The sequence below is a fragment of the Lipotes vexillifer genome, unplaced genomic scaffold, assembly GCF_000442215.2.
Source record: "Lipotes vexillifer unplaced genomic scaffold, Lipotes_vexillifer_v1.1 scaffold34, whole genome shotgun sequence".
Taxonomy (NCBI): Eukaryota; Metazoa; Chordata; class Mammalia; order Artiodactyla; family Lipotidae; genus Lipotes; species Lipotes vexillifer.
Genome location: NW_006776832.1, coordinates 789496 through 808008, shown reverse-complemented (window position 1 = coordinate 808008; position 18513 = coordinate 789496). Strand labels below are relative to the sequence as shown.

At 43.0% G+C, this 18513-nt stretch overlaps 1 protein-coding gene across 3 annotated transcripts in view; it reads right to left on the bottom strand.

The window, feature by feature from the left end:
• Nucleotides 1–7044: 7044 nt before the first annotated feature.
• Nucleotides 7045–18513, bottom strand: part of ABCG2 (ATP binding cassette subfamily G member 2 (JR blood group)) — a 148909-nt gene continuing 137440 nt past the window's right edge. For all 3 annotated transcript variants that reach the window (XM_007450678.1, XM_007450677.1, XM_007450679.1), the window contains exons 11-16: nt 15616–15705; nt 14350–14474; nt 12582–12736; nt 10151–10240; nt 9000–9082; nt 7045–7260 (exon numbers count right to left, since the gene is read on the bottom strand). In XM_007450678.1, the coding sequence (XP_007450740.1) occupies nt 7113–7260; nt 9000–9082; nt 10151–10240; nt 12582–12736; nt 14350–14474; nt 15616–15705 (691 nt within the window). In that variant the 3' untranslated portion in view covers nt 7045–7112. The remainder of the gene's footprint in view (nt 7261–8999; nt 9083–10150; nt 10241–12581; nt 12737–14349; nt 14475–15615; nt 15706–18513) is intronic.

Genomic DNA, 18513 nt, shown 5'->3' with positions numbered 1-18513 from the left:
TTAAACTCACATCGTTGTTTATTTAACTGGTAGAATATATGTCAGTCAGATCTTCAAAGAGAACATGAGCAAACCACCCTTTTTTAGCTGGCTTCTACAGAAGCGATACAGATTGGGTTTCTTTAACAGTTATTTCCCATGGCTCATCTCCATCTTTGCTTTCTTTTGAATATGCTACAGAAAGTTCTTTATTACTAGGTACTAAAGTCTGCATTCCAGGGATACTGAGTGTACGTATTTATGTATGTGTACCGTGTTGTTCCATGTAAACAAACTTCAATTTGAGGTGCAGCCATTATGTGGCATCCATGTGTACTGACCATGTGCCATGTATCATCAGTTATGGTCACTAGAAAGTCGTTTTATTCCATGTGTACTGACCATGTGCCATGTATCAGTTATGGTCACTAGAAAGTCTTTTTATGATACTATTATCATACTGTTTTTCATTTCACCTGTAAAATTTTGCAGGGTTCTTTCTCTTTACTCATAAGTTACATTTTTTTTTCTTCTTCAGTCATGGAGAATTACCTCCTCCTCCCTCCCCTATCATCTTCCCCTCTATATTGGTGTCATTAAGAAGTTGTTACATATGCAAGTCTCTCAACAATCAAGAATTTCATTAATGTGTAATACTGAGCACTTTACTTCCTAATAAAGACTTAGTAGCGGATGGAAGAGTTGTCTGTTTCTTGAGCAGAAGCAGTGGGTAATTTGTCTTGTATCATGAGACTAATAGTAAAGGCTTAGACTTTGAAAAAGGCACCTTTTTATGTTCAGAAACAATGACTGACACATCACTTCTTCTGCAGCAGGTACCTCTAGTAAGTTATTCTGATGATTATATTAGTGTTGCCCAGTGTACAGCCACTGCCTTGTACTTATGCATTCCTATAGTGAATGGCTGGCTCTAATATTTCTGCCATTTCAGAATCTTCATACATGGCTCCCCTGTTGACTTTTCATGAGTTCCTCAGTGGGTACGTAACAAGAGGTGGGATGCTGAGTCCCGGGTGTATAAACATTTAATTTCACCCAGAACTGGCAGGTTGCCCTCCAGAATACCGGCAGCAGAGTCTACAATTTCACTACATGCATGAAAGAACCAGGTCTACCCAGACCCTCACCAGCCTTGGTACCATCCAGCTGCCTAATCTTTGTAATGGAATGGTTTTGCAATAAGGTGTCATTTCATTTTGCATTTCTCTGATTCCTAATAAGGTTGAACATTGCCTTATATAGTTGTTCAACATTTGGGTTTCCTTTTCGTAAATTGCCCATTCAAATCTTTAAAATAGTACACTTTGATCTAATGGGAAACAGCTGTGTTTCTGTTCATTGTCTATTTTTCCACTGGGTCATAGTCTATTTTGTTGATTTGCATAAGTTCCTTGTGTGGTTTAAATATTAATCCCTTACCAGTTTTGGACTGTTAATAATACCTCTCATCAGACTGGTAATTTTGTCAATGTTTCCTTGGTGTTCATGTATTAGTAGTAATATCCATCAGTATTTTTTTTTCCTGTATTGTTTTGGGGGTTTTAAAGAGACCTTTGTAAGGTCACAAACTTTTATTTATTAAACTTACAGTTTTACTTTAACTTTGAATACATCTTAAGAGTAACTTTGCATAAGGTCCATAGGTATTTTTCTCCATAGAATTGAACCAGTTGTATCAGTACTCTCTATTAAATAGGTCATTTTCTTTACTAGTTCATGGCATCACTGGCATATTTCAGGTTCGTGTATATGTGTGTCTGTTTTTGAATCCTTTAGCCTCTTACACCCATCTCTGAATGTTCCTGCACAATAATTTTTATTGTGACTTTGTAGTATGTCCTCCTTCATATGTGCTAAGGTCTTCATATGTGTTCTCCTCTTTGGCCCTCTTTTTATTGACTAGGCTATTTTTTGTGTACTGTTATTTTTCCATATGAATATCAGAACAAGTTTGATGGGTCCCGGGGCATGAGGGTAGGGGAGGAGGAAAGAGAGAAAAAGGACCTGCTGAAATTTAATTGGAATTGTATTGAATTTATTGGTTAGTTTGGGGAGAACTGACGTCTTTACAATATCAGAAACACAACTCTTCATCTCTTCAGAACTTCGTTAATGCCCTGTGTTTCTTTAAATTTCTTAAAAGATTTTATGCATTCTTTAATATGGTGTTATTGCTACCGTGAACAGTATCTTGTCTTCCATTATATTTTCTAGTTCGTTATTGCTGACATAAAGGAAAATTACTACTTTTTAAAAAATTAATCTTACATATATCATACTTGTTGAACTCCTATACTACCGCTAATAGATTCTGCATTGATTCTTTGGGTTTTCTGTGTAGAAGACCAGCTCATTTGTAAATACGGACAGTACCGTGTTAGAGGCTAGCAATAATAGTAGACATGCTTGTCTTGTTTCTGGTCTTAACGGGACTATGTTTTAGCTTGTGATCCTCTAAAAGAACACCAAGGCAAGGACTTGAGTTCAGGTGATACTAGGAAACTGGAGTAGGAAACAAGAGTGAGCCAGGAAAGGAGGAAATTCATATACAGGTGTGTCATTGCAGTTGACTCTGTAGGCACAGAAGCATTTGTCCACTGGCTCTGATCCCTGCTGGTTGACGGGTGCTCCTGCGGTGTTAACACCCCTGCATTTCAGGCTCTACACTTGCACGCGGGCTGAGCAGCTTCCTTCAGCTTTGGAGAAGGCCCTAGCGCAGAAAAGTGGAGAGATTTGTGGTGCAGGCTGGAGGAGGGGTAATTGATGTCAACGTGACCTGAGCTCACGTGGAGCCGTCCACCACAGCCGCGACCCAACAGGGGTGCAGAGGAGATATGACACAGCAGCAGCGCCGCCTATTCCATCTACCCCATTCACCATGCCGATGCACGCATGCCCACATTAAGTGCACTCTGGACTTTTTGAGGGAGGTCAGCAAGAATCTCGAGAAAACGCAATACAGGAGGGGGCAGTGGAGCTAGCCGGTCCTCGCTGCTGCCGCTGGTCACAAGCCCAGAATTACTTCTTACTTTCTCTCCTCTACCGTCCTTTTTAGAGGTTCCTCATTCTTGGCCAGAACTTCAGTTGTACTAGGTTGCTTGCCTGTTACAATGATTCACACCTTCATCGCTAAGGGCACAGAGCCCTTGGTTCCCTAGTCCTTTACCAGACTGCCTGTTTACTATGACCACCTAGCATGGAAACACCAAGTTCCCTCTGTGAATTCCCTGCCCCATTATGTAGCTGTGAAGTCTAGCCCCCCTGACAGAGATGACAACGCAGTAACTGCTTTCTTTGCCCGCTGTTCCACCAGTGTGAGGATCTCAAGGTGACTAAGTGGCAGACACACTGCTAGTTTCAGGTTTGGTGGAGCCCCTGCTGTATTCCCAGGTGAAAATGGACCCTCACTCTTGAGGATTCAGGAACTCCAGTACAGCAGTGCCTAAAGCTACAGAGACAGGAAGCATAAATTCTGCAAATGGGTTTAATGGGAATGATACTGAGAGAGGCCACTGTCATTTGGCACATGGACCTGTGTGTTCTAACTATTGGGAACAGGCACTCTTGGTTTAATGCGAGGGTCTGCAAACTTTTCCATAAAAGGCCAGATAGTGAATATTTTAGGCCTTACGGGCCATAACGGTCTCTGTTGCAACTACTTTGCCATCATGGTGCAAAAGCAGCCACAGATCATACGAACAGGCATGAGCATAGCTATGTCCCAGTAAAGTTTTATTTACAAATAATAGGCAGTGGGCTGGATTTGGCCCACAGGCCATAGTTTACCAAGCCCTGGTTTGATGCACAGAACAATCCTGGAGGACGGCACTACTCCAGTCCCTGCCAAGGGGGTCATGCATGAACTGGCATGATGCCAGTAACCACTGTGATGTCCTGTGGGATGTAACAGTAATTGCTAAGATGTATGGGGCACATCCTATGAGTCAGGTACTTCTAGCCACTTTACATGCACTACATGCATTACCTTATTTAATCTTCACACCTCTGTGAAGGCAGATACTATGAGGATTCCTATTTTGTGGATAAGAAAAATACAGACTAAGTTAATCAAGTCCACAGACCTGGGAAATGGAGAATGACAAAGTGGGAAGTGGGGGAACTTTTGCCTAACTGTAGAGATAAACAGACCCCTGTATTCACCTCACGGATCCTGAACTTCTTTTAGGTACAACTTTCTAGCTTATATTGAAGCCACTGTCCCCATCCTGGCTTCTGCACATGTTTACAAAAGTGACTCCCACAGATTGGGCACTGGTACTACTGCAGTACGTTCCAAACCTCAGCAAGGAAATAACCTGTCACAGAGTATTTGGCTAGTGACAGTCTCTGAAACTCAAGTTTCCTCATCTGCAAAATGAAGATGGAACAGCTTGAGATTTTCCAAACAGTACACAGTCAAGCCTTTCCATCACTGAGACAATGCCTCAGCTTTACTGCTTGGCAAAGAAACGGGGCCAAACTAAGAGGCCACATCCTCACTTGGATCCGAGCAACACCGCTTTCAACCGTCATGACTGAAATGCTGTCCTGCTGTTCTGTGGGGTTGCCGGGTATAAGAATGATTCTGCAGGTTAAAAAAGGTTTGGAGATCCGGTGATGTTAATGAGCTCACTCAGTTCTAAATGTGATTCTGATATTTAGGTGGATACAAAATAGATGGCTTTGAACACAACTGTTGCACAGCTGTGATTGGATCAAGGTCAAATCATAATAAATGTACGTTGAATGGTCTTAACTCCTTATTACAACCCTCAGTATTTCCCAAAGAATCACCTGGATTTCCAGTTCCACTCCTCAGAGATTCTAAGTCAACAGGGGAAAAAAAATAAGTCTTTCCTTCCTTCCTTCCTTCCTTCCATAAGCATGCCAGATGGTCTTTTTTTAAAAAAAAAAAAAAAACTATTTTTAAAATTATTTGTTTATTTATTGCCTGCGTTGGGTCTTCGTTGATGCGCACGGGCTTTCTCTGGTTGCGGCGAGCGGGGGCTACTCTTCGTCGCGGTGCGCGGGCTTCTCATTGCGGTGGCTTCTCTTCTTGTGGCGCATGGGCTCTAGGCACGTGGGCTTCAGTAGTTGTGGCTCGTGAGCTCAGTAGTTGTGGCTCACGGGCTCAGTAGTTGTGGCACGTGGGCTCTAGAGCGCAGGCTCAGTAGTTGTGGCGCACGGGGTTAGCTGCTGCGTGGCATGTGGGATCTTCCCGGACCAGGGCTCGAACCCGTGTCCCCTGCACTGGCAGGCGGATTCTTAACCACTGCGCCACCAGGGAAGTCCCTACTTCTTAGTTTCTACTTTTGTTTTTTTTTTGGGGGGGGCCGCGTCCCATGGCATGTGAGATCTTAGTTCCTCAACCACGGATCGAACCCACACCCCTGCATTGGAAGGGCAGAGTCTTAACCACTGGACTGCCAGGGAAGTCCCAATTTCTCAGTTTTGACATGCATCATGGTACATAAAATGTTAACATTAAAGGAAGCTGGGCAAAGGGTATACAGGAACTTTCTGCATAATTTTTGCAACTCTTCTAATAAATCTAAAATTATTCCAAAATGAATAGTTTATTAACGGGAGTGGGAGGCTTAATTAAGGATGTATCTATACACACAGGAACACAAAAGTGAGCTGCAGTGATGTTCTGATAACAGCAACAGAGGGGAGTATACAAGTGTCATTTTAAAAATAACTCAGAAGAGAGGAAGCAGTATTGGAAGAGGAGCTCGGTGGGGGCTTCTGTGCACTGGTAATGTCCTACTTCTTGACATTGTTGGTTGCACAGGTGTGTTCCTCCTCACTGGATTGTACTTTTCCCTATGTTACCCTTCAGTAAAAAAGTTTAAAAACACTTCCCTATTACTGGAAAAGGTCAGAATGAAGAGAAGATGTGTAAGTAAATGAGATGTATGTGTAAGGAAGGAAAAAACCTGTATAAGCCCAGTTATTCTATCATAAGTCTAAAATTTTCAGAGCTGGGAAGGATCACAGAAATCACCAATCCTGCCGTGGACAGTTCTTTATGCAGGTAGCCCTGGAGATCACAATGCAGTGCGGCTCACAGAGCCCAGACGTCTGTACTGGAGCAAAATTCCTCAAGAGATTATCATGCACACCGAGATCACAAACCACTGAACTACCCCCCAGGAGGGTAAGTCACCAGACTCCTGGCCCTCTACACCTGTAGCCCAAAACCCAGCTGAGACCCCTGAGATATTCTAATTCCACTAGAGGGAAACTTCAGTAAGTTTTAACAATATTAAAAGGCTCATCAAAGCTTTTTTCTGTCGGGCTTCCCCGGTGGCGCAGTGGTTGAGAATCTGCCTGCCAATGCAGGGGAAACGGGTTCGAGCCCTGGTCTGGGAGGATCCCACATGCCGCGGAGCAGCTAGGCCCGTGAGCTGCAACTACTGAGCCTGCGTGTCTGGAGCCTGTGCTCCGCAACAAGAGAGGCCGCTGCAGTGAGAGGCCCGCGCACCGCGATGAACAGTGGCCCCTGCTCACCACAACTAGAGAAAGCCCTCGCACAGAAACGAAGACCCAACACAGCAAAAATTAATTAATTAATTAATAAACTCCTACCCCCAACATCTTTAAAAAAAAAAAAAAAGCTTTTTCTATCATAATGGCCTTTTTACCCCATAAATGACACTGGGTTTTGCCAACAAGGTTTGGATTTCATACTTCTACTACAGCATCAATGTATTTGTTATTTATTATTTATTAAATAATGGAAGATCATAGATTCATATAATATTGAAGCTATTCATTTTAAAGGGGAGGAAGAAACCAATACCAGAAATTTAGTAACTTGTCACAAGTTTCTAGAACTCGATTTTTATAAGGTCAATAAATTAAACGAGATTTCTTCCCCATGGTTACTGTCTGACTAGATGAACTAATATGTGGTACATAATGTCACTAGTTTCTTTCAAGTATAATTCAGTTCACTGTGATTTCTATAAATGTTTCTGTTGAAAATAATCCTTGCTGAAAAACAGTATGATGGCAAGTGAAAAGAAGACAACCAAAAAGTCAGTGAATACTGAAATCAAGATGCTCCCTCTTTAGTGTGGGGTAAATCATGTAAGTTAAAGAGGAATTTAGGAAAATTTTTTAAGGAATAACAACTTCAGGTAGGCAATTGTAAGGAAGATAACAATCATGCATGCCAAGGCTACGTGATTCCTCCACAGGCCCCAAGGTGAGAGATCGATGCCCTGGCTTTCCAGAAATTCTTCACCAGTACATCTGAAATTCAACAGAAAAAGAATATGACTTCATTCTTGGCATCTGTCAAATTTCACTCAATACATTCACTGTTCCTTACACAGCCTACAGGTTACCAAGTCTTAACTAGCCATCCCTTCGTTTATAACAGAAAACAGTTCTGGAGGGTTTTTTGGTGGGTGGGTGGGTGTCTGTGTGTTTTAGCTTTATAATTCTATTTTATTGGGATGTGATGGGGGCCCACAGGTCAGCCATATGCATCATAAAAATATACAGAAAACAGTCATTGAGTGCTTACTGCTAGATTCTGCTAGATACTATGAAGCAACCTGCATATAATAGTTTAGGTAATCCCTAAAACAACCCAAATTTAAAAGGTGAGGAGACTAAAGTTTAAGGAACTTGGCCAAATTTACAGACTCATACTTTGAACCAAGTTGCTAGCCTCCCCGAATTCACTTGTTTCCAAGTCTGTGATGCTGCTCTCCTCAAAGGGCAGAAACATTCATCAAGTAATTTTTCACTAAACACCTGATGGGGAAAGTCTCAGCTTTAGCAGACGGTATCTACGGCCCTTACAAAGATGATCGAAGCTCTTTATAGAGCTCATTATCCACAGATAAGCCGTACAAAAGAAACACAGGCTGAGAGTTCTAAAACCAGGGGAAAAGCCTTGGTGGGGCTGGAGCAGAGCAGGATGGAGTAGCCCTGACACAGATTCGAAAAGGACCTGGTACTAAAAATACCCGGCACAAGCATAACTATTGCCTGGTACCATTTTTTGTGCAACTCTTGGAATTTGGCAGTTCCAAAAAAAAAAGTTATACCCAGACCAAAAGAAAGGGAGTGGGCAGGATGAAGAAAGCTTCTCTTCACAGAGGTTTTCTGGCAATACTTCTAAACAGCAATTTGTCCTATTATTAAGAATTACTTGTATTCTACTTGAATATTCATGAGATTTAGGCTACCAGCATTCTCTTTTCTCTCATTAATTAATGTATCAAAATCACACCATTAACAACAATCATTGAAAAGAAAAGTGTTGCTCAATTTTAAAACCACCTCTAATTTGACTAAATTCTGCATTTTTGTTTATTATACCAAAAATGGGATTTCCTTCTCTGCTTACTGAAATATGTGGTTCTTTCTTTAGAGGAGACATCCTTTGATAGGGAGTATTCCAAGTCAGTTAAAAAAGGAAACAAAAAAACCCTGTGCAGACTTTGATTTCATGTTGTCTCCTAACTGCAGGAGGAAGAGGCATGAGTCAGGACTGTGCAGGAAAATGTTCACTCTCCCCGACTCCTGCTGCCCTTTCAGCTCTTACTGCCGTGGGTTGAGCTCACAGGAACTGTAAGTTCATGGATCCATACACTTCATATAATCCGTACAGTTCTGATACTGTTAAGGCCGTGCTACAAATATCAAAGCAGCTCATTTCGAGCTCGAATGTTCTAAAAAATAAAAACTCAAACCCACAATCCAAACTGCAGAAGGATCTTTTAAAAGTGCCCCAAACAAACAAGTAACACATAAGAAACATTTCTCCAGCTGAAATACGATTTTGACCGTAATAGAACACCTAGGAGTTGTAGGGCACTTTCACGTGCATCAGTGTACAACCCACTTTATAGATGAGAACATCCAGGCTCAGAGAAGTCAGTGTCCCTGAAAGGACTCCCCAGCTCTAAGCCCAGTGGTGTTTCTGCATCACACCACAACAGCAAGCAAACCCTTTAAGACGCTGAACGCAAACTCACATTGCATAGCTACAGGTACTGTTTGTTGTTACATTGAGTCCTGGGCAGAAGTTTTGTCCCCAAAATTCATTATGCTGCAAAGCCTGTAACACAAGTGGAAGCAGGGCAAGGAAAATAGTTTTACATTTCAGAAAGTTTCCAAAGAATTATCACAATCACATCCTCTGAGTTTCATCTCTGTTGCTATTTCTGAAAATAAACCAAGCTTCACGTTCACAGTCTTTGTCACACCAAAGCAAGTACAATTATTTTTCCTGGCAATCAAGAGGCCTAGGGTTGGGATTCTGGCTCTAATACAAAAGCCAAGAGGAGAGAGCTCTGGCTATATTATCCCACAGTTCTTTCCTTCCTCTCTCCCCAGTTTTATAACCCCATAAACACTGTAATTAAAATGATACAGTGGTACTCAATGACTATTGTTAACTTATAGTAACAACCTTTTGTATTGTTCTGGTTTGTTCTCATCCAAACCACTTATAATTCTTGGGAGTTAGAAACTTAATTACACTGTATTAAGGCACAGTTTTCTCTGGACTTGATTTAGCTTTCTAAAGCCAGTAGTGGCTGTATTGTATGGTCTTTGCTTTTCTTCTAATTTCCCGTTCAAGTTAAAATATGTATTCTAGGGCTTCCCTGGTGGCGCAGTGGTTGGGAGTCCGCCTGCCGATGCGGGGGACGCGGGTTCGTGCCCCGGTCCGGGAAGATCCCACGTGCCGCGGAGCGGCTGGGCCCGTGAGCCATGGCCGCTGGGCCTGCGTGTCCGGAGCCTGTGCTCCGCAACGGGAGGGGCCACAACAGTGAGAGGCTCGCGTACCGCAAAAAGAAAAAAAAAAAAAATGTATTCTAGGCTCCCATCCTCTCATTAATTTCTTTAATGAACTGAAACACTGTATTTTTTTTTATATCAATTAGTAACCTTTATCCTTTACTCTGAGTTATCTCCCCATCCTTCACCTCCCTCAAACAACAGGGCGACTGGAGAAACCCCAGGTGATTATCAAGGTGACCCAAGGCTTAACAGGAAGCTCTCCTTCATTGTCCTAAAACTTGCACAGCTCATGGCTGGGGACATGAGATGGTTAGGCTTTACTCTGGTTGTTCCCAGAATGGGAACAACGAACCAGTCAAAGTGACAGACAAGGAGAACATACCGCAAAGCCATATCGAGGAATGCTGAAGTACTGAAGCCACGAGAGCCAAGGCACAACGGTTCTGAGATTTACCAACAGCCCCGAAAATATCTACAAAAAACAAATACCAAGAATCAGAACTGGTGGAGTGATTTCATGAAGAATTCTAGCAAATACCCTCCTTGAGTCCCCGGCAGCCTTGTGAACACTTCTGCCTACTCTGAAGACTTACCTTATCCTCTTTGTATATGTGTATCGAGATCTCTAGAGCTGAGGCTGTTTAGGGTTCTAAAGGAATAACAATATACATTTTATTTAACTGGAAGATTTCTAATTGTTGAGGCTTTTACTTTCTCTGTAACTGCACACAGTGGAAGGTCAGTAAGTACCGACTGCTCTAATGATACAACCAACTATATGTTCCCACCAATAAACACACCCGAACATATCCTGAGCACCTCATGCCCCTATTTCCATTAACACAGTAATATTTTCTATTTACAAGGGTTTGCATTCTATCTCTGTATGACTTTAGGAATAATTTTGGGTTCAAAATGCATGCTTAAAATAACCCAAAGACTGGAACTGGTACCCAGCATAATATGGTAAAGCACAGCATAAAATATGGTCAATACCTTCATTTAAAGCTACCAAAAAGCAGTATTACAACGGAAATTCCAGGAAGGTCTGCTCCAGCAAGAGACGGCTACGTGAGAAGAGGTTCACGTAAAACACCTCCTAACTGGCACAAGGCATGCTGGGATGGGCATAACAATGACAGCGTTCCTGGTGTGACTACATAGTTTTAAACTTGACTTAACCAAGTGCTTAATACATAAGACAGCATCTCTGAGTAAAATACGGTCTTATGACTGGTTTATAAAGTTCTATACAGAAACCCTTAAATAAAAACAAATCAAAGCATCTAATATATCAAATAAAACATTTGTATATTTGAAGAACATTTATTAGATGACATTATAGAAAATATACATAAAATTGATCACTTTCTCAATACTGTTTAGATTGGTTCTTTTCAAACTCAGAAATGGAAGAATTAAACTTTGACAAGAGTTGGTGCTAATTACCTACCTTTTAAAGACAGGTACTGCTACTCTAGCAGAAAGGGCATGTGGATTAAGTAAATAGGCTACACATTCCTGTTTACTTGATGTTAGTGGGGAAATGTGGTAACTGGTTCCCTTCACCTATTGAATCACCTTTGTGCGTGCAAAATGTAGGGCTGCGGGGACTTCCCTGGTGGCGCAGTGGTTAAGAGTCCGCCTGCCAAGGCAGGAGACACAGGTTCGAGCCCTGGTCCGGGAAGATCCCACATGCCGCGGAGCAACTAAGCCCATGTGCCACAACTACTGAGCCTGCGCTCTACAGCCCGCGAGCCACAACTACTGAGCCTGCGTGCCACAACTACTGAAGCCTGCTGCACCTGGAGCCCGTGCTCCGCAACAAGAGAAGCCCCCGCAATGAGAAGCCTGCGCACTGCAACGAAGAGTAGCCCCCACTCGCCGCAACTAGAGAAAGCCTGCGCACAGCGACAAAGACCCAATGCAGCCAAAAATTAATTTTCTTTTTTTTTTTTTTCACTGTTGTGGCCCCTCCCGTTGCGGAGCACAGGCTCCGGACGCGCAGGCTCAGCGGCCATGGCTCACGGGCCCAGACGCACCGCGGCACGTGGGATCCTCCCGGACCGGGGCACGAACCCGCGTCCCCTGCATCGGCAGGTGGACTCTCAACCACTGCGCCACCAGGGAAGCCCGCCAAAAATTAATTTTAAAAAACGTAGGGCCACGTAAGGTTAGGATTAAATAGCTGTTTAAAAAAGGTAAACAGAAATATATTGACATAAAGGAATGTCAGGAACCCAGAAAGGAGGGGACCTAGTACTGGAATTGTTCAGTATTTTTAAAACACTCCTCTTCAAAATACTGGAGGGACACAACATAGGCCCATGCCGCATGCTGCTGTTTTCATGGAACTTAGTTCCTCCCTTGCTTGGAGAGTAGTTCCTCCAACCAAACCATCTCAGCGGCCAGTTAAACAAGCCAGCAGTTCTCTCACACCAGCGGGGAAGTCAAACAATGAGCCTGTCATTTCTACAATTTTTTTAAATTTGAAAAATCAAAGTTTCTCTGGTTTTTAAAGTCCCAATCGATCAAGCTTTCACGATATGTGACCAAGAGGCATCTTTTTAAAGCTCATCGGTAACAACATGTTAACTAAGGTTATAACAACTATCTTAGAACAGTAGCAAAAAAGGCTGGGTAAGATGAAGAAAAAGCTGGTACGTTCTCTAATAATATAAGCTATACTTCAATATACGGCCTCCTTAAAGCAAAAGGATTTACAGAATCCTCAAGCAGATTTTACAGGATAGGTGAATCCGGGAGAACAAAGGGAAATAACTGCGTCTCAGGGAAGCACAGTTCATACTCACCATCATAAACACAAAAGAGATGGTCATGAGAAGCGTTGCTATGGATACCACGCTCTGACCTGCTGCTATGGCCAGTGCCATTGAACTGGCTGAATAAGCCACCATCATCAAGGTAAACATCATGATGAAGAAGGCCTCCACCTGTGGTTTCAATCCTTAGGGAGCAAAGAGGGGGTTAATCCATCTGTCTACATCACGGTGTACTGGAGACTGTTACTGTGCAAATAACACTATATTTTGAGAAACCAGTATCAGATGGGAAAAAATTCATCCTCTATCCAACCACCCTGGGTCACCACTTTCATTGTTCCCCCCGATATAACTGTAGGAAGCTATATGCTATATGCAGTTTTCTTTTTTTTTTTTAATTTATTTATTTTATTTCTGGCTCTGTTGCATCTTCGTTGCTGCACGCAGGCTTCCTCTAGTTGCGGCGAGTAGGGGCTACTCTTGGTTGCAGTGCACGGGCTTCTCGTTGCGGTGGCTTCTCTTGTTGCGGAGCACGGGCTTTAGGTGTGCAGGCTTCAGCAGCTGTGGTGCACGGGCTCAGTAGTTGTGGGGCGCGGGCTTAGTTGTTCCATGGCATGTGGGATCTTCCCAGACCAGGGATCGAACCTGTGTCTCCTGCATCGGCAGGTGGATTCTTAACCACTGCACCACCGTGGAAGTCCTGCAGTTTTCTTTTACAGGCTCACTGCATAAGCACTTTTCCACGTAACACTCGTGCTTCTTTATTTGTAATTATTAACAATTTCTGAGTGCCTGAGGTGGAGAGCTGCAGGCAACAAAACTGGCCAGAACTCTACTGCCTTCTCTTCTAAGAAGGAAACTTGCCAAGACCACATTCATTTTACCTAGACATCACCACATTACTCACTGTTTGTTTTAAATGTATTAGTGAAGATACTGGGAAGGTCAGGATTACACACCTTCCCAGTGGTTTTAAAATCTGGGGGATGTGTCCATAATCCAAGTCTCCCAAGACAAATCACCCTGTAACTCTGGGATTGAGGACGGGGTTAAATTAAGTTTCATAAAACTGCTTTGTCAACGAAAATAGGCTAATACTGTGGGTCATACAAAACTCTGAAGATTTTGGAACAGCCATAAGAACACCAGTTAGGAGTCTGAGGATGTAGGATCTATGCCTAATTCTTTATGACACACCTCTTATTTGTAAAATGGAATTTTACACTCAATCAATGGTGCTTTGTCAGAAAAGAAATATTTCTGGTGTGTGTGTATGTGAGAAATATATGGAAATTCTGATACAATGAGCCTGGGGTGTAGCCTAAACACAATGCATAAAAAAAATCAATCTGTCTACATCTATCGAACAAATATTTTTATTACCAGAAGTCACTATCTTTCATTATCTTCATACACACACACACACACACACACACACACACACACAGACACACACACACACACACACACACACAAAATATAAATAGATAAGTAATAAATATCCCAGCTCCAGCTCCTCCAACATAGTGTCAAATAGTTTTAGGAATTATTTCCATGTTTGTATATGACACAGAGTATCTCTATTTATAAAGTATAGCTTTATAAATAGTTTTAAAATTACTTCGGCAAAAGTCTTGCAAAAATCTCCTCAGAGAACAGTTATTCCAGAGCGTACATAATGAACAGATGCTTCCTTATCTCAGGTCTTGATTTATAGTTTTGAGAACCAAAGCACGCCTGCAAAAAGTCCCCTCACGTCCAAGAACTAAAAACACATACCTTTCGTTTCACGGCTTACCTAACAGGAAGTATGTTATACTAGTAAATATAATACTTGGTAACATCCTCATGGGGAGTAAATCAGATAACAGTTTTCCAAAGAAGTAAGATGACACTCTGTAATATCCACTGATATATTCATGTCTAAAAACAAAGATTCACATCATACAACCTACGTTAGTTTAAGAAGGCAAAGACTTGGCTATACCTATTTCTGCTGCCACCCTGGATCTAAGAACTACAGCTTCCACGCCCTCGAGGCTAACGCACCACCCTTCATCCCTGTCAGCGCCAGGCGCATCTCACGTGTGCGCCTCCCCTGGGACATCACCCCCCAAGGCTCTGTGCAGCGACCCCTCTTCTCTTGCGTAACTCCCTGCAAATGCCGGCCAGTTCGCCCTCCGAACACACACTCCAGGGGGACGGGTCCCGCATCGCCTCCCTCTCTTCCGACAGTGGCTCTCCTTGAAGGCCAGCATGTCAGAAGCTGATCTCAGTGGTCACAGCGGCTTTTCTTTTCCCCTGCTTCTAATTATCAAGAAGGTGGTGTTGCTGTTCTCCGAGCCTCAGACGCAGCTTTGGGTCACTTATCTGTTTTTACTTCTTCCAGTATCATGATAAAAAAAAGAAAATGGCACTTCTTTCCATGATCATGCCTGCCAACCACACACCCCTGTCAGCTATCAAGTCCTCTTTTCTTCCCTCTGAAGTTCTAGATCCGTCCTCTTCCTGAGAGCTTCCTCCTGTAAATCCAAACTATTCCACCAAGATCTTCATTCTTCCCTCTCTAATGATTCCTTCACGCAACATGTAAACATGCAAATCTCTTCCAACTTGGAAAAACACAAGAAACAGAACAGCCCGCCTTTTATTTTAAGGCTGCCCTCTGGCCCTTCCGTTCTCCCTTCCGCTGCGGGCTTGGTCTACATTCTCGGTCAACTTTACCTCCCCACCTTGAATTTACTGTTCAGCTCACTACCTTCTCTCTACCAAGCCCCTCAAACTTTCCTTGTGACAGTCATCATGACTTCTTACTTGCTAAAAACAAAAGATCCTTCCCAGCCTCTTTATTCCTTGCTTTCTCTGCAGCAGTGGATTTGCGGGCTAGGCCCCGAACTCGAAACTCCTCTTTCCCCTTTCCCTTGGCATCAGGCCCCATGTGCTCGGGATGCTCCTCCCAGCCTCTGAGTGAACACTGGCGAGCCCCAAGGGCAAAGCCGTGGCCTGATTCTGGATCTGACCAGTTTGACCAGTAGCCCCCTTCCTGAAACAGAGACCTACTCACATAAAGAGCTTTTTCTCGACCACCAGGAGCTCCACGGCCGACACGCTGCTGAAACACTGGTTGGTGGTCAGGAAGAAAAGGACCCCGGCTCTGTGATGGGAGAGAGGGAACGAAAGCACTGCGGTCAATTAAACATTCTTAGGTCCTTCTACTACCTGCAAAACTCTTCCCTCGAATGACATCTTAACACACATTAGACAAACAAGTGCTCTGGTTGAAACTGAGAGGGAAGCATGAGCCCCATCAGGTCACTCCCTCACCCCTGTGTCTCCGCAGCGATACCCCTGGGACTCCATATAGCACAGTTTGAAATTCGTGACCCAGTCTGCTACGGACTGAATTGCGTGCTCCCCAAATTCCTGTGCCGAGGCCCTAACCCTCAGTGTGACGGCATTTAGAGACGGTGACTTTGGGAGGTGGTCCGGTTTAGACAAGGTCATGAGGGTAGGGCCCTCGCAATGGATTAGTGCCCTTAGAAGAAAAGGGAGAGACATCAGAGCTCGCTCTCTGCCACGCAAGGACACAGCCAGAAGGCAGCAAATCAGAAGAGGAGCCTCTTCAGAACCCGACCATGCTGGCAACCTGATTCCCAAAATTGCGAGAAATGAATTTCTGTGGTTTAAGCCACCCAGTCTGTGGATCTTTGGCACAGTCTGTGGCAGCCAAGCTGACAATTACACAGGTCACAAAAATACTATCACCTTGGATTTTAACTAACAAAATGCCAACTGCAGTTCCTAATGTATGAACAGAGAAACAGTAAGCCAAATAAAGCTTGCAAAGGTTAAAAACCTCTGTTAGCCACTTCTCCAAAAGCTGAGTAAAGAAGAAACTAAGACGAGGCAAAATGAAAGACTGTGGGGGGACACCTTATTGTATAATCCACCTCACAACCACCAGCACAGCCTTGATAGTCTCCTTGACCACCCACTGCCAATGGGGTTTCTTTCCAACGGGCTCAAAAAAAAACCCCCAAAATAATGCTCATAAAGGAAAAACTAATTTGTGCACCTATGAGAAAAGGAAGACTATTAATGCTTCTCTCTCAGTAAAATAACTGAAGTTTAAAAAGGAAAGTACTCACTTAATCTACACTTTGACAGAAATATGAATTTTATGAAAGCATGCCCACAGTCCTGAAATGCTGTTGGGCTTTCCTTCCTAACCAAATGATTTAATTGACATTGAGGATGTGAGTTGAAACGAAAAGAGATGAGGCAGCACATCATTTAAATGACACACAAATAAGAGAACTTTTTAAAATGTAAACCCAAGTGTATAACCCTCTAAAAAAAAGAGTCCACAGACACTCAGTAATTGGTTTTAACACTCCCTCCTCCCAAAATAAAGAACATAAGGAACAGGCTGTTTTAAAAGTAAATGTTTAGGGACTTCCCTGGTGGCGCGGTGGTTAAGAATCCGCCTGCCAGTGCAGGGGACACGGGTTCGAGCCCTGGTCTGGCAAGATCCCACATGGCGCAGAGCAGCTAAGCCCATGCGCCACAACTACTGAGCCTGCGCCCTAAGCCCATGTGCCACAACTACTGAAGCCTGCGCGCCTAGAGCCCGTGCTCCGCAACAAGAGAAGCCACCGCAATGAGAAGCCCACGCACCGCAAGGAAGAGTAGCCCCCACTTGCCGCAACTAGAGAAAGCCCGTGTGAAGGAACAAAGATCCAATGCAGCCAAAAATTTATTTATTTATTAAAAGGAAAAAAAAAAAAAAAGGAATCCACCTTCCAATGCAGGGGACGCGGGTTCAATCCCTGGTCAAGGAACTAAGATCCCACATGTCTCAGGGCAACTAAGTCTGTGCGCTGCAACTACTGAGCCTGCGTGCCCTGGAGCCCATGCGCTACAACTAAAGAGAAGCTCGTGCACCGTAACTACTGAGCCCGTGCGCTCTGGGAGCCCGCACACCGCAACTAGAGGGAAGCCCATGCACTGCAATGAAGAGTCCGTGTGTCGCAACTAAAGATCCCGCATGCCGCAACTAAGACCCGACGCAGCCAAATAAATAAGTAAATAAGTAAATAAGTAAATGTTTATACAAAAAATAAATGGAAAAAATCCAGGCCTATAATGCAAGCAACTATGCTACTTTCTGCACACAAATAAGCCTAATATCAACATAAAAGCTAATTTCAGAAACACAGGACATGGCAACAATTCAGCTCAATTTGTTAAGTGTTACATCTAACAGTACAATAATGTTCATAAAGATTTTGAACCAGTACATAGTGAAATTCCTCCTAAATCACACGATAATTTATTTTATACTAAACAGATTTTATTGTTAATGAATTTAATGTATTCTATTTCTTTTCAAGGTGGTAATTCATGTCTGTAATATCTGCTTATTGATGCAAATATTCTTAAAATATCTCTTCCCTTAATATACATTTATTTGTTTAGCTATCTCCACAACTCTGTAAGGTAGTTGTCAGGTCAAAGAAGCTCATATTCCATACATCATTATACAGGTTAGAGAAAGAACAAAGAGAGCATCTCCCTGGAATAATTCATTCCCACAAAAAGAGAACCAAACCACACTGGCCTCCAGGGCAATTTCAAATGATAAAAAGCGGCAGTAAGCTTAAGTCAAAAATACAAATTAAAATAGCTCCAATGCTCTCTTTTTCCAGAAAACACTTGAAGAAACAGTTAACACTCTTCTAAATTTCTCTGGATTCTTCTACCAAGAGCTTTAATGACTAGATTTCCAGTTCCTGTCTCAAATTCCAGTTGCGGACAGGCTTCCCAGTATCTTTTTCCAAATGCTTCCCACCGCACAACACAAAAGACCCACAGGCTCTAGATTCCTGTGTTATATACTCTGTGCTTCACGAAAATATGGCATCTACAAAGGGTACAAACCATCAATTACTAGCAATTTTCG